The 15,588-nt window shown below is 39.4% G+C and overlaps 1 protein-coding gene across 2 annotated transcripts; it reads left to right on the top strand.

The window, feature by feature from the left end:
* The first annotated feature begins 2,143 nt into the window (after positions 1-2,143).
* LOC131435443 (inactive rhomboid protein 1-like) lies at positions 2,144-12,776 on the top strand. Of its 2 annotated transcripts, XM_058603339.1 has the most exons (7): positions 2,144-3,490; positions 3,881-4,981; positions 5,044-5,271; positions 5,330-5,668; positions 5,737-5,991; positions 6,049-6,306; positions 12,100-12,776. In XM_058603339.1, the coding sequence occupies exons 1-7, from the start codon at positions 2,606-2,608 to the stop codon at positions 12,607-12,609; spliced, it is 3,576 nt and encodes a 1,191-aa protein (XP_058459322.1). In that variant the 5' UTR covers positions 2,144-2,605; the 3' UTR covers positions 12,610-12,776. The 2 variants fall into 2 exon arrangements, with proteins under 2 accessions (XP_058459322.1, XP_058459321.1); XM_058603338.1 differs by having other exon boundaries at positions 2,144-4,981.
* The last annotated feature ends 2,812 nt before the right edge of the window (positions 12,777-15,588 follow it).

Here is a 15,588-nt window from a genome sequence, read left to right as displayed (position 1 = left end):
AGCACTGTTCGTAGCATTTTGGTCGAACGATTTGTTGTACAGCAGCAGATATTTTGTTGTCTTCCTCAGAACGCGTTCTGATTGGCTGTGTCAAATGAGACAGGTTTTTCAATAGTGTACTATTGAAGTACTTCAATGCTGTTGATATACACGTTTAAGGGCTGAGGACAGTACCGTAAAGTGGTAGGTTTTTCGCTATTTTCCCGTTTCAAATTAAATTAGTTTAGATGCGATTAGTACATAAAAACATATATGTTATCTCGATAAAAATAAAGTCTTGTATTTTTCTGTGAAACAATGTGAGTTTCAATGCATTCGCCATTTTTTTCGCTTCGTTTCCTGATAACATTCTGAAAAAGGAGAGAGAAATAAAATTAGTTCGACAAGGCTGCCAAAAACACAGACATTCAATCTTTGTGAAAGTTGAATATTTTTTCATTGTTCATTGGAATCCATGTAATGTCCAACCCATACGATAGATTAATGTGATAAAACTTCTCATCAAAATAATAAAATATATGCTGGTAACCCGGTACAGTTTGCTTATATACGAGAGAGTACAAGAGAAATACGATGCGCAAAGGCAATTGAGCGAGCCACGTGGTCGATTTCAAACTCAACACGTGACCCTCTGTCCTCCGACCTTAAGTTGAAGAATACTCGTTTATACCAACTGAAAATTTTATCATAAAATTATGATCTTATTTCCGAAGGCATGTAGCAATAATTATGTTGATTCGTTAGATACAACAAGAGATATTCACGATCAAAAACTTATCGTTCTCTCAGAGAGTACATTTTGAAAAGGCGCCCCATAGTAGAGTAAGTCGTTTTCACGACAAAAGTCAGGCGTATTTCCTACGGACCCACAGAAACAAAAAGATAAGGCCACCGTCGAAGTACCCACGTCATCTGGATAATCCCCATGTAAGGACCAACCCACCATGATATAATTCAAGAAATTATTTAAGTCAATTCAAGTCAATCATAAGAAATGCCCTCGACATCTTAGTGCAAACTAAAATTTTAGAGTGTATTTCTTTTTATAAATTATCTTCCAATTACATTTAAAATACGTAAAAAGGAAATGCAACAGAATAATTCCATTCAATACAAAACATATATAAAATAATATTAACAAAATCCGCATTGTTTTTCGCGCCTAAAATCATGCTTCTGGGATGTACAAACATGTTTTAATCAATAGGCATTTCAGTTCAAATAATTTAATAATTGATTAAAACAACTGAGACACTTTTGGCTTTTATGCTTACAGGTAACTGCTGGGAGTGTGTCGTTTTATTATACCGCTGAGAGATATGTGATTTCTGTACAACACTGTACGCGTACAGCGATGAGGTGACATGCATTATGTTGCGTACAGAATGAATATACAGTGAAACGAAACAATTTAAAACTAAGCTTGATTTTTCATAGGATGACAGTTTCATTCATAACAAATTTAATGGTTTTAAAATACATTTATGACACGCTTGTTCTGAGATATAGGATTTATTTCTTCTTTTGTTTATATTTTTGCATTTGATCCGTTGTCACTTTTTAGTTTCCAAATGGATCTAGGATTGTGTTAAGGTTAAGAAATCATTATCAGCCAAGCAATCATTATCAGCCATTACTTATACAATTATATCTCCTGATCCAGAGGTATTTGCCATGAGCTTTCCAACGCGTCTTCAAATTTTTTCACATATTCAAAGCATTATATTTATTTGTTTTTATCTATGCGTTAAATGAATGATGATGAATTATTTGCCTAGTAATAACATTTTCAACGTGAGCCACCCTAACATTCGTCCTCGGCGAATTTTCGCCCACATATAAGTGAAGCACACTCAAAAAGAGAGCGAAAGCAAATCATGTGTCTTTTGTTTTCATGCGTATCGCGCGCACCACGTGCCATGCGCAAAATGACCCATGTGTTTCCATCGCTGGATGGGTCGAGAGACGGAGGAAAGGACACGGGCCTTGTTTTGGTTCTCACCGCACAGCCGATAGTGGAACTCTGCGTCAAAACCCATCGCTACCAACTGGGGAGCAATGAAAATTTGCCCGTTGCATTTCGTACACAATAAATATCCTTTTCTGAAGGCTGTTGGTGAGTGCTAGGGGATTGAGTTTGCCAGTTGTTCGTGTCTGCTGCTGCTGTTGCTGGCAAACTAGCTCCGGAGTGAGTGCAGATATTCGTGAGAGGAAAGACGTGAAGAAAAAACTAGAGATTCATTTGAAAAATATGTTCTGCTTCACATATCCCCTGAATTTAGGCTAATTGTGATAAACCCCAGCATTTTGTTAGCTTTCGTACGATTTCCTGTCCTCGGTGTGTGGAAAATGACTGTTAAAATGATTTCAACACGGGTACTGCAATGAAAATAGTGAAATTTTATCGATACTCCCAACCCGCACTGGGTGTGTTTATTTTAGCGAGCTCAGCCATTTTGGATAATGATTTTTCTTCGACTTGGTAAAATTATGCGAGTTGAAGTGCGTAGGAAATGCTTAGTCAATGGTGTGATTAGATGTTAGGCTAAATGAATTATTCGCTGATGTTTGAGTAGTATAATTAATCCAAAGGAAGGATTAGAGAATGAGTAGAAGCCGTCGTTCGTCGTACGGACATAGCCACTATCAGCATCAGTTCACTGTCACCTCCACAATCAACTACGGTGACGGTTTGTGCGATAATGTGGCCAGTGTTTCGCAGAACGATGCGCCATCCCCTTCCAGGTTCAGTGAATCGTCCTATTCCAATCTTGGAACCCGTCTGACGGCTTTCGTGTCTCCTGCTAGCAGTGAGTGTTATCGAAATGATGAAAATTTGCGACCTTGCTGTATGGCAGCACCTACGTCTTCTGCAGCAACACAATCGAGCGATCGATATTCAACCAACTCTGCCCCCACATCTATCATCGCTTATCCTGATAACAGAAATGCACCCCACCATCGCTCGATGTCGCCTACCTCCAGGACGCGCTATCCAGTCCCGGAACGATTTCGTGATCCCCCGCCCCCTAAAACTGACCAGTACGGAAATTTCCTGATTAATAATTCTCCGCTAATGACCAATTCCGAAAGTTACCAATTCTTAACATCCACTGTGCATACTCCAGTTAAGCGTTATATTCCCACACCACCACCGCCCGAAAGCTACCAACAGGAAATGGGGTTAGGGCCGACCTTGATGGCTGGGCTGATCGCCTCGAAAGGAGGACTGAACATTATTAATCAGAGCGGTTCCAGAACACCCGTCGTGAGTACCCTTCCGTATCGAGTCAAAATAGAAACTAAAAATCCACAAGTGCAAAATCTAGTGGAGGATACAACAGATCACTATGCTACACCACCACGGGCAAGACCCGTTAAATGCCAGCAACCCCTCTGTACATTCAATCAATCTTCAACGCTTGGACACCAGTCTCGTCAAATGTGTCCAGCAGCTCCAGACTATTCCATGTTACGTACTCCCACACCTGTAAGTATCATGAGCGAGCCACTTGCTACAAACCTGACCGACGAGGAAAACTGTTACCACTGTAGTACCCTACGTAGAGCTACTGGAGTACACCAGACTACGCAAACATCTGGTCCAATTAGCCCGCAACCGCTCTCCATATCGTCAGTGTCCATGTCCGAGATGGAACGGCAATCTCCGTTGAGCCCACCGTCACTCGTTTCCCATGCATCCTACTCCCATCAGCATCCTCTGCTCGGCCCGGGTGATGACGGTCGCAATTCATCTTCCCTTATTATCTCCCAGTCGCATACTCTCAACAGTTCCTGTAGCAACCCATCCATCATTATCCAGTACCAACAGCAACACATCCAGCATCAACAGATCCAACAGCAGCCTCTCTATCAACAGCTTCAGCAGTTACAGCAACAACACGCTCAGCAGAATCAACAACAGCAGCCATTGCCATTACAACAAATCCCAACACCAAGACTGCAAGTGGATTCCACTCCTTCTACGCTTCAACGAAATGCACAACCTTGTCGAGCTCGACTGTCACACAAGCAGCGCATCAAAGAGTATCTTCGACGCAGTACAGCGCAGTTTTTCGGAGTTGATCAGTTGAATGAAGACTACGAGCAGCAAAAATGGGAAGATCGTCAGAAACGACTCGCCGTTCGTCGGTTTGGATCATTGAAGGAAGACGCTGTTGCCGGGCGCGTCAATGAGGTTCACGCCGAAGTTTTGAATGAACACAGCGATAGACCGGATGTTCTGCCAGCACAAAGTCAGGACGAGCCGGCTACGGAGCAAAACCGACGGCAGCGATTCAACCCGTACTACAGACACGATGGAACCGAAGAATTTCAGGTTGAGCGAAAGCTATCGGTGACGCAGATGATTGCTAGTGGGTTCGTATTTATCATTCAGAGTTTAAGAAATCGTATCCCACGGAAGCAGAAACAATGGTCTAGAAGTTTTGCTCCAGCGCACGTTGCTCTGAATAATGACGACAATGATGTGTGCGATGGCTTGACACCGATTCAGGATGATGAGTTGTTCTTTGATATTCCAACAATCAGCAATCAGCAACAGATAGAACAGGAACTTGGAGTAGATAACTCACGCCAGATCTACGTGGTGGATGCGAATCGGGTGACGGTTGGTAATGGATGGCGTACTCGATCGGCCGAAATACAACTGCAGCAGCAACGTCCGTCACGTCCGACTAGGAATGCTATTTACCAATACTACGGCCAACGCATTACGACACACATTCTGGATAGCGTATTGGATAATTCCAGACGTATGTCGAACCATAGTATCAAACTGTTGAGACCAAATTGTTTGGATGATCGCTACGACCATAGACCGTTTTTTACGTACTGGGTAAACACAACGCAGGTCCTTGTTCTGTTGCTGATGCTTTTATGTTACGGAATTGGACCGATTGGGATCGGATATGAACAGAAAAGTGCTCAGGTTTTGGTTACGAGCTTAAGTTTGCAAACGGTAAGTACGCTGTGCCGACTCAAGGTAGCATTCAAATTTGCTTACTGAATGTTTTTTTATAGGTGCAACATTATGAGCAACGAAATGTTTGGATTGGTCCACGGGGAGATGATTTGGTTCACGTGGGGGCGAAGTATGCAGCATGCATGCGTAGGGATACCAAGGTGATGGAATTGATTTCGAAAACTCGAAAACAGGAACGAGAAACTGCATGTTGTATACGGAATGACGACTCCGGCTGTGTTCAGAGCTCGCAAGCAGATTGCTCCGTGCGCGGTTTGTGGCCAACGGTGAGTAGGAGAATTGTTGAAATCATTCAATAAATAAATAATGGATTTTGTTTCATAGACCATTTCGACGTGGAAGAAGTGGTCTCCCGGCGATTCAGGTCCTGGAGGACGAATATCGGGTAGTGTTTGTGGTCTAGATCCAAAGTACTGCGAGGCTCCAGCTTCCATAGCACCCCACGAATGGCCTGATGACATAACCAAATGGCCTATATGTAGAAAGAATAATCAAGTATCACAAAAGTTTCGTTTCAAAGATCATACAGCAGAACACATGGTCTGTGAAGTGATTGGTCATCCATGCTGTGTGGGAATCTCAGGAGAATGTCGAATCACTACCAGGGAGTATTGTGATTTTGTGCGAGGATATTTTCACGAAGAGGCCTCGTTGTGTTCCCAGGTATGTTTAGTTCAATAATTACAATTTGTCGTTCTCATCACGTTAAAACCTATTTTCTTCGATCAAAGGTCTCTTGCTTAAACGACGTGTGCGGTATGTATCCGTTCATAGCTACCGACATCCCTGATCAGTTCTACAGACTGTTCACGTCACTGTACCTTCACGCCGGTATCATGCACATCGTGCTAACCATTGCCTTCCAGCATATTCTCCTATCGGATCTGGAGCGTCTGCTGGGCCCACTCCGGACGGCAATCTTGTACATCGGCTCCGGCATTGCCGGGAACCTCACCAGTGCGATTTTTGCTCCATACCGACCGGAGGTAACTTCGGGTACCCCAATTACAGACGTAACTCCGCTATATCTGCATCTATTTCAGGTCGGACCACTGCCATCGCTTGCGGGAACGATTTCCTCGCTTATAACACTGCTGTTTCTGTGTCATTGGCGAAATCTCAAAAGGCCCCATTTAGCGCTGTTTAAACTAATCATAGTCAGCTTTTTGGTGTTCGGCATAGGTGTGCTACCATGGCAACAGAATTTCACCGGTTTGGTTGCAGGCCTAATATTTGGGATGTCTTTCACCCTTGCTTTTACACCGTACGTCCACGTGAGGAAGTATACAAGGAAAAGAAAGGTAATTTTTGTTTTTCGTTTTTAATTTCGTATGAATTTGGTTTTAAATTTCATCTGAGCAGATTCATGCTTATTACACCAGGTTCTAGATATACTCGATAAAGCTTTCAATAATCAACAAAAATATTAACTTTGAGGTGATCATAAAAATGTTAATAATATGACATCTTCTATCTTCTTTCTAATAACATAATGTATCTATTTAATACATGGAAAACTAGTTTTAAAATTTTTCTGCATACTTTCCGTTACATGAAACGGCCACCACGTAACTGACATAAATGACGTTCATTTTCCTTTGAAAATTTTCAATATGAAAAGTTTCTGGTGAAATAAAAAGGATTTTTGTTCTGCGTTTTGTTGTCTTCGTTCTCCGCCAAATGACAGTATTTGAATACAGCAATTTCGTTTACCTGAATGGTTATGACAAAAACAACATTGTAATTTTGTGATCTGCGTGTTCTTCGTGCTATCGTTCTTCAACAATATATGTTGTTGTGAGCTCAATTTATATGCGTTACTCATCCATTATTCTCGTGATGTGATGCATATTCTCAGCCATCTAGAATAGTACATCTTTTAACTAAATAAACTGTTTTAACGCTTGTCCTTCGAATAGCCAACTCTGTATACTTCTTGGCTCAGACGTTTTGGTTGTCTTAGGTATTTTCAAGTAGAATTTTTTGGAGCATGGCAGAAAAAAGCCCGCTGGAGCTGAAATTTCAAATCTCTCTCTCCAGCAGGCATAAAACCTCTTCATCTTTTTATATCAACAGATTACAAAAATCTAACAGATATATTACTTAATACTAAGGGTTCATTACTAAGTAAAAATATGCCTCTTGGCGGTGGTCAAGAGAAGAAAAGGTAGAGAAGAGAAAAAGCAACAAAAAAAAGTAGCATCATAAAGATCTAGTTAGTTTACATTTCAATTCAATGATTTTATTCAATATTACAATTAGATATTTATTGAGTATCTTTGTATTGTCTTTAGTAACTAATAACCTGACTTCAAACTATTTTTATCTTAAATATTCGTTATGTTAAGCAACTGTTCAGAATGATCTAAAAAATATTTTTTGATGGTTAGAAAGTTATTTATTTCATTTTAAGAAAAACTGTTCAAAAATTGCATCGAGTAGAATATTAACTAATGCATACCATTCGAAAAAATAAGTAATCAAAAAATTAAAGTATGCAAGACAAGACCGAGCACGATTACATTAAAAATGAAACATTTCTAAGGTACCCATAATAAATACACAAATAAAGATGAGTGTGGATGCACTAAACAGGGACAAATTACAAACTTACTGTACTTTTATTGTTTAGATTTTTTGCGAATGATTAAGTTGACAATTAGATTCTTTCAAAACAATTGACTCTACTCTATTTTGATGCCTTCCACAAATTTTTACATGCGAAAATGTTTGAAAAATTGGAAATATGGTTTATATAACCTTATAAAACCGATACACTGAGGAAGGATGTAAATAACATTCCGAAATACGAATCTGTATTATAACGTTTGATACACTTTTGTGAAAGTAATGACTGAAAATAGTGACTTTGTGAGAATGTAATGACGTGACATAGTAGAATTAAACGGTACAACAGAAGTACTAACATATTAGTTGTACAACTTGTTTCAATACTCGTTCATTCTCTATCAATCACAAAATCAAGATCGACTTCCCTCGAAAAACATTCACTCGCCAATAAGGTAAACCTCTTGTTTTACACAGATGGAGACTAATTCGAATCAAGATTAGTTTATAAAAAGAGAGAATGGAATATTGCATGCACTTTCTTCAAATCGTTATAACTGGGAAACTGTTAATTGTTCAAAAATGATGTCCAACAAGAAGTTGTAGGAAATCAAATGAACAAAACAAACATAACATATGCCCTATGAAAAAAAATTAACAATGTATCATCAATTGGAACGTTAATCAAAAAAACCTGTTTTAATCCACCTAGTGGTGTAATGATGCCATTCTCATATAAATCATACTGTTATATATAATACTGTGGCATTCTTCAAAAAAATTTTCTTCGATTCTAGAAAGAATAACCGAAATCAGTTTGTTTGACCATCTACTGATAACAACTATGAATTGGAGAAGATTTGAGGACGATTTAGAAAATTTTTCACGATTTTACGCCCTTTTCAGTGATGGTATAAAATTTGTAACACACTTTGCCTTATATTTCCGGATCCGGAAGTCGGATCCTGAGGAAATTCAGAGATTCCGTATGGGACCATAGGACCATTTATTTGAACCTAAGTTTGTGAAAATCGGTCGCGCCATCTATAAGAAAAAGTTAAAACACATATTTTCATTTTTTTGCACATTTTACCCCATAACTCCGGAACCGGAAGTCAGACCTAAATGAAATTCAGGCATTTAGTGTGGGGTCTAAAAAGCTTTCATTTAAATTTATGTTTGTGAAAATCGTTTTAGCCATCTCCGAAAAAAATTGGTGCATTCCGGAACCGGAATTCGGATCCAAATAATATTCAGGAGTTTTGTGTGGGATCACAAGACCTTTCATTTGAATCAAAGTTTTTGAGAACCGATTTTCAGCCATCTCCGAGAAAAATTAGTACACAACGTTAAAAAAACGGTACGTACACACACATACACACACACTCACACTCACACACACAAACAATTTGCGTACTCGACAAACTGAGTCGAATGGTAGATGACACTCGGCTCTCCGTGCCTCGGTTCAAAGGTCGGTTTTCACAGTGATTGCATAACTTTTCAATATGAGAAAGGCAAAAAACAATATATCGTTGAATTTTCGTTTTCCATTGCAAGTTTTCCATAGCAAGACCAAATCCACTCTCTATTAATTGAAGTTCACAGAAGTGTTCGCTCACCATCACGCGCCAGTGATCACTTGGGTGTATTTAGGCGAGAGCACGTGAGAGCGATTCATGAGAAGAGAATGTGGTCCTTCCGCACCAGCTTTTCTCAACACAAGCACACACTCAACGTCTGTTTAATGAACACTGAGAAGAAGTGCGCTTTCCTTTTTATGTGGCGCTCACCGAATGCATCCGCAATGTATAACTGAAACTGACACACTGGTGTATCACTCTAGTGAAATGCCATCACTACTTCCAGCACCGGAACTCGAGAATCGGTATAATCGAAACCAGTTCGTGCGGTCACCAACTAACATGACGTACAAACTCTACTAGTTTTTTTTGTGATTACGACTTACTTTACTATGGGGCGCCTTTTTAAAATGTGCCCTCTGATAGAGTGGTAAGTTTTTGATCGTGAATATCTCTTGTGGTATCTAACGAATCAACATAATTTTTGCTACATGCCATCGGAAATATGACCACAATTTTATGATAAAATTTTCAGTTGTGTGACATAATCTTAAATAATTTATATTTAAGGTTGAGGATTTATATAATCTAAATACCAAGAGAATCGAAATTTTTCAACTTAAACGTGTATAGCAACAGCATTGAAGTATTTCAATAGTACACCATTGAAAAACCTGTCTCATTTGACCCATGTCAACCTCAGCCAATCAGTTCGTGCTCGCATCTCACCCGACGCAGTCGAGAATCGTTTACGGTCGAAACAACAGAAACAAAGACAATACGCCAGTGAACAATAGAGTGTACGGAATGGTCAAGTACGATTAAACAAAGCCTGAATCTTGGCCTACAAGACCAAATTCAATTTGTATAGATTTCAAGCGTTGCAAAGTTAGACCAGCAGCAAATGAAATTGAAATCTTACTTAAAGAACGAATGCATCTAGACGCTAATAATGTAAGTGAGATTCAATTTAACAAAGCGTCTAACTGTGTGTACATTATGTTTAAACGTGAAAGAGATGCAATTCCATTCGCTTCGGTTAACAATGAGGTGCACAGCGTTGAGTGTGATAACATTAAATACAAAATCCCTGTGCACATGGTGGACAGTGCCATAGAGGTACGCGTGCATGACCTCCCCCTGCAGGTCACCGATCAGTACGTTCGGGAGAATATGTCGCACTACGGTGAAGTCCTTTCCATCGAAAGGGAAGTATGGCGGAATTTTTTCCCCGGTATCCGGAATGGCTTACGAGTGGTACGTATGCATCTAGGTAAGGCAATTCCACCTTACATCATTTGTGGTCAAGGTGGGACACATCCGTGTAAAACGCTGATTACCTATGAAAATCAGCTGGTTACATGCCAGTACGGTAAACCTGCACACTACGGTAAACCTTGCACCGAAACTGCGAAAAGGACATCTTTAACCAAAGACAAGGTCAACCGTTCAACAATGGAAACTAGTGAGCGCAGTACTCCTGTTTCACCATCAAACCAACCAGCAACTGCAACTAATGTACAACAATGCGCATCTAAAGCAACTAGCAACGAGCTCAAGACTACGAACAACAAAGAAAACGAAACGAATACGGACACCAACAACAATACAACCGTTGAGGCAATGGATGAAGAGACGAGCTACGAACAAAGTGCCCCTCAACCCTCGCAGGAGGGAAAGCTCTTCTCCTCCTAGAAAAAGAGTCACAACGAGATCCACTTCAAAAAATTTGTTATTAAAAAAATCGGCTAATTCGGCCACGTAAAACTTGTACGCAAATAGGCCTGAATAAAAATACCTTTTAAATAAAAAAAACACCAGCCAATCAGAACGCGTTCTGAGGAAGAGAACAAAATATCTGCTGCTGTACAACAAATCGTTCGAGAAAAATTTTTCCGAACTGGAATGAATCCCGTACAGCATCCTGATAGTTTCTTTCAATGAAATGCAAATCCGAAATGGAATAATCTATATCAAAATTCTATATGGTGCTATTTTTATAGCCGCCCATTAGTGAAACAGCTACAAACGTGTCGTTTGCAAAGCTAGTTTCGCTTCCGACAAGAGCGATTACGTCACAGCTGCTAGTCGTTTGCATTGGTGAAAACATAACGAAAAGGAGACAACGGTGGAGAGAATCACACCAAATCAGAGGTTCTAATGACTCTAAAAGTTTTCTAAAGAACTATTAGGGTTTCTTCTTCGCAAATCGAAGGTGAATATCCTCAGTTTAGTGCAAATCTAGAACAGTTTGGTTAGACTTGTGCACTTTTCGCTGTGTGAAATTCGCAGTAATCGAGAACAAATAAAGCCTTCTTTGTTTTTGCGAAAAATGTGAATAAGGGGAATGCTTGCATAATTCATACAATTGATCAACTAATTGATATTCGGAAGTGTTGAGGTCTCTGACATTACCACCCGCCTATTTTACCTTTTTTATATATATAAAAAATAGGTATAGAATTCGCTCAAACTTTAGAAAATTTTTCCGAGGCCCGGAGGGCCGAATGACATACACCAATCGATTCAGCTCGACGAACTGAGCAAATGTCCGTGTGTGTGTGTGTGTGTGTGTATGTGTGTGTGTCTGTATATGTGTTGTCAACTAAGAGGTCGATATCTCAGAGATGGATGGGCCGATTTTTATCAAACTAGTCGCAAATGAAAGGTCTCCCCGTCACCCAAAACGCTATTGATTGGTTTTGAGATCGGATGTTTACTTTTTGAGTTATACGAAGTTTTTTGTCAAAATTTTCAGTTTTTTGACAGTATCTGTCACAATTGACCTTGAAAACAGAATATGAAATGAACAATTTTATTCTCTCTATCCCAAATGGATCTTGCGTTCATCTAACTTTTATGCGAATATCGATAAATAGTTTTCATTCACTTCTAGCTTCACAGGAGTATCTAATATTTTTCCATTTTTTCGGATTTTTTCAGATCAATCTCATATGGACATGTTTCGTACTTCAGTTCATGCTGTACGCCTTTATGTTCCTAGTGTTTTATTTGTTTTCGGCACCATTTTCGCTCAACTTTGTCGACGGAAACCAGATTGCCAGCGTGAACGATCACGGTGGTTTACATGACCATTTCAATCCGTACGATACGTTTAATTATTTCAACAATAAAAATACCGACAGTACGGGTTCCGGTGGCGGCTCCAGTGGTAATCCAGGAGGAGGCCGTGGTGACATCGGAGGACGGTACGGCAACGGGGGTGGTGCTATCAGTATGTCGGGTGGAACTATAAAAAATATTCCGAAACCGAAATACAATAATATGCAAAGTAGTATTAGCAGCAGCGGCGGTGGCGGCGTCAGCGGCAGCAGTGGCAATGGCGGCAGCAGAAGCCACATCGTTAGTCTCAATGCTAAACCCAATAGCCATACACATAAACTGGTAGCTATATGTGAAAAGGGGCAGTGCAATCCGCGTCCGAACGCATGACGTCGATGTGTTCAATGGTTTGTTTCGTTGCAGTTGGTTTACGTTCTTTCCACTCTGGTAATGATTATTGTAACGTTACACGATAACGAATATATACTGATATACTATATATATACTGGTGAATAAAGAACGCAGGTAACGAAAGCCATGTACACGTCAGAATTAAATGGCAGTTATTCACACTGACTATGAATTGTGATATCTCACATCCCAAATGAGGTCGTAAGTAGAGATGGGCGATTCGTTCGCGAACGGTTCAAAAGAACTAGTTCTTTTGAAAGAATGAACGAACTATAGTTCTTTTTTCGAGAACGGTAGTTCCTCAGTTCAAAGTCGAGGGATCTTTTTTTTTGTTTTTTTGAGCTCGTTCAACCTTTTTTCATGAACGATACTAATAAGAAAGTTTCGTCACCAAACCTTAGTTCTACTTCGAGGGACCTTTTTTTCCTCGCATATGCTTACAAAAGTAAGTTCTCGTTTAGTCTTTGAACAAACAAACCAACTATGAATAGAACGAACGGCTCTGGAGAACTAGTTCTTTCAATAGAACTCTGCATCACTGAATGGTTCTTTGAAATGAACTGTTTTGCCCACCTCTAGTCGTAAGGATATCAGAAGGCAGTGTGTTTACAATAATGCATGAACAGTTAACCATGAGAAAGCTCTTTTCAAGCGTTTACTCACAGTCGATCAAAAACAAAAACGTGATGATGGTTCAGAGCAGTATATGACCGTGTTTATAAGTAAAAATTAGCTATTTTGCCGTCGATGTGTGACAATGGATGAAACATGGATCCATCACTTCGGAATCAAAACGATCATCATAGCCGGTGATTGTTCATTTCTGTATGTGAAGCTTATTTTAAGGCAAATGACAAATCCTTCTACAAGCATGGCATCGATAAGTTGTTGTTATTATTCTAGTTGATAAGTGTTCGCTGTATACATCGATAGTTTTGTAAACCTTAAAAAACTTTTCTATTAATTTTGCAGCCGATTGAATTCATAATTTGAGTCGTTTTCCGTGTTAACCTCAAAACAGCTAGCGTATTTAGAGGAATAAAAGGATAAATCCCAGCATATTCCTGTGCCGTATATGAAATTAACATTCAGCAAAACGACTATCGCCAATACACTGTCATCATAGAAACAGACTTGTATAAATAATCGCAAACTGATAATAAATTATGAATATGTCATATTAGTAGATGGTCATACAAATTTAATTTATCTATACTGGTTTCGGATTCAGGTTCCGGAAGCAGTGGTCTGAAATTCCAAAACGAAAATAACATAAATTTCTCAGAGATAAATTAACGTTTGAGCACAGATAATAGTACGAGGAAGTCAAATCAGGTGAACGAGGGTGATGCCCAAGTAATTCTAACCTAAACCGTTGATTTTAACCATGGTAGCAATGCTCATGTGCTTTATGTAAGGCCATTTCACAGCGATTTCGGTGTTTAATTGTTTCACTAATGCACGCTAAAACTGGCTTTTTTCTGATTTGAGGTAGTTCTCGAAAAGTATCCTATGCTGATCCCAGAAAACCGTAATTGTGATCTGTCCGTCCCATTGAGGCGCCTTTCGAGGTACTCGTGTCGCTCGGAACACTCGTGCTAAGTTCTGTTCAATGTCGGGTAATCATTCTGTTTTCTGGCTAATGGGTTCTAATAATGAATTCAGCCAAACATGCACTCGAAATGCGCTAGCGTTCGTCTTTCTAACCCTAAATAAGTATGTACGGGATCCAGCGGCAGGATACCTTTCTCATCTGCAGAATCTTACCCAACCAGAGCATACTCGCCCGCTTTCTCTTTCCGGTCGTTCAGTACAATTTTAAACATTATTATTATTGTCATTTATTTTACCCCGGTTTCATCCTCCATTTGATGTGGTTTTGACTATGTTCTACTTCGTAGAACCTGCCGCTGCGTGCCTTATCGTCAGTTTTGACTATCACGTAACTCTCAAAACCTCTATCCCACGGTGTAATCTACAGGATCAACAGCTCCATAATATTTCTTTAACTTTTTTTGGCATTAAAAATGCCTTACTCTTCACTATATGGGGCCGGGTGTCAATTAAAAGTTTCAAAAATAGTCGCGTAACCTTTTTGTGTCATAATTTTGAACGTTAATAACTCGGTCATTTGTTGATGGATTGTTATAATATAACAACCAATCGATTCGGAAACTTTTAACTTAAACATGTATGACGACGTCGTTTCAGTATTTCAATAGCATACTATTGAAAAAATGATTGGAATCGACCTATGTTTTCATCCACCAATCCCTGTTGTACAAAATGACGTCAACTTTTTGTTCGGCATAGGAGGCTTTGCGTCATGCATAAAAACACGGCATCGTTCTGCGTAGTATGAAGAGAAATCTATAAATATAGGTCGCACAATATTTCTTTGCTAGTTGATGTTTGACTGTGAATGAAACAAGTAGCTCGTCCAGTGAGCTGATGACTGGTTTGTATTTGCGTTCACTTGCTGGGTTGTCGCTTTTGCATTATGTGTTGGTGAAATTTCCTGTTGTCTGCGCAACACCGTGTTCACTTGAGTATCTTATATATCATCTAGCTATTGAAGAACCGAATTAGCGTGACGATTCTTTTGAAATATCCCATGTATTTAGCAAATTTTTGGTCGATTTTGCCATTAAAATGCCTTACTCTTCACTGCACGAGGCAGGGTGTCAATTTAAAACATGCAAAACCAATCGCGTGACATTTTTCTGTCATAATTTTGAACGCTTATAACTCAGTCATTTGTTGATGGATTTATATAATTCTACGACAAATCGATTCGGAAACATTTAACTTAAACTTATGAGATAACTTAATTTGAATATTTCAATTGCATACCATTGAAAAATTGGTTTGAATTGAGCATTTTATTTTGGTTCTCTGGTAACTATTAAACGCTTCAAATGATTCAAAATTAAATTCTTAAACTTATCTAAAAGCGGC

Source organism: Malaya genurostris, chromosome 3 (assembly GCF_030247185.1).
Source record: "Malaya genurostris strain Urasoe2022 chromosome 3, Malgen_1.1, whole genome shotgun sequence".
NCBI lineage: Eukaryota > Metazoa > Arthropoda > Insecta > Diptera > Culicidae > Malaya > Malaya genurostris.
Note: the sequence above shows the minus strand (reverse complement) of the source record. Positions and strands in the feature narration are given on the sequence as shown.

Bases quoted from the DNA above. Each gene is read 5' to 3' on its own strand.
- LOC131435443 (XM_058603338.1), top strand. From the start codon at position 2,606: ATGAGTAGAAGCCGTCGTTCGTCGTACGGACATAGCCACTATCAGCAT. The intron at 5,272-5,329 runs GTGAGTAGGAGA...TTTGTTTCATAG, and splicing joins TGCGCGGTTTGTGGCCAACG to ACCATTTCGACGTGGAAGAA. The intron at 6,307-12,099 runs GTAATTTTTGTT...GGATTTTTTCAG, and splicing joins AGTATACAAGGAAAAGAAAG to ATCAATCTCATATGGACATG.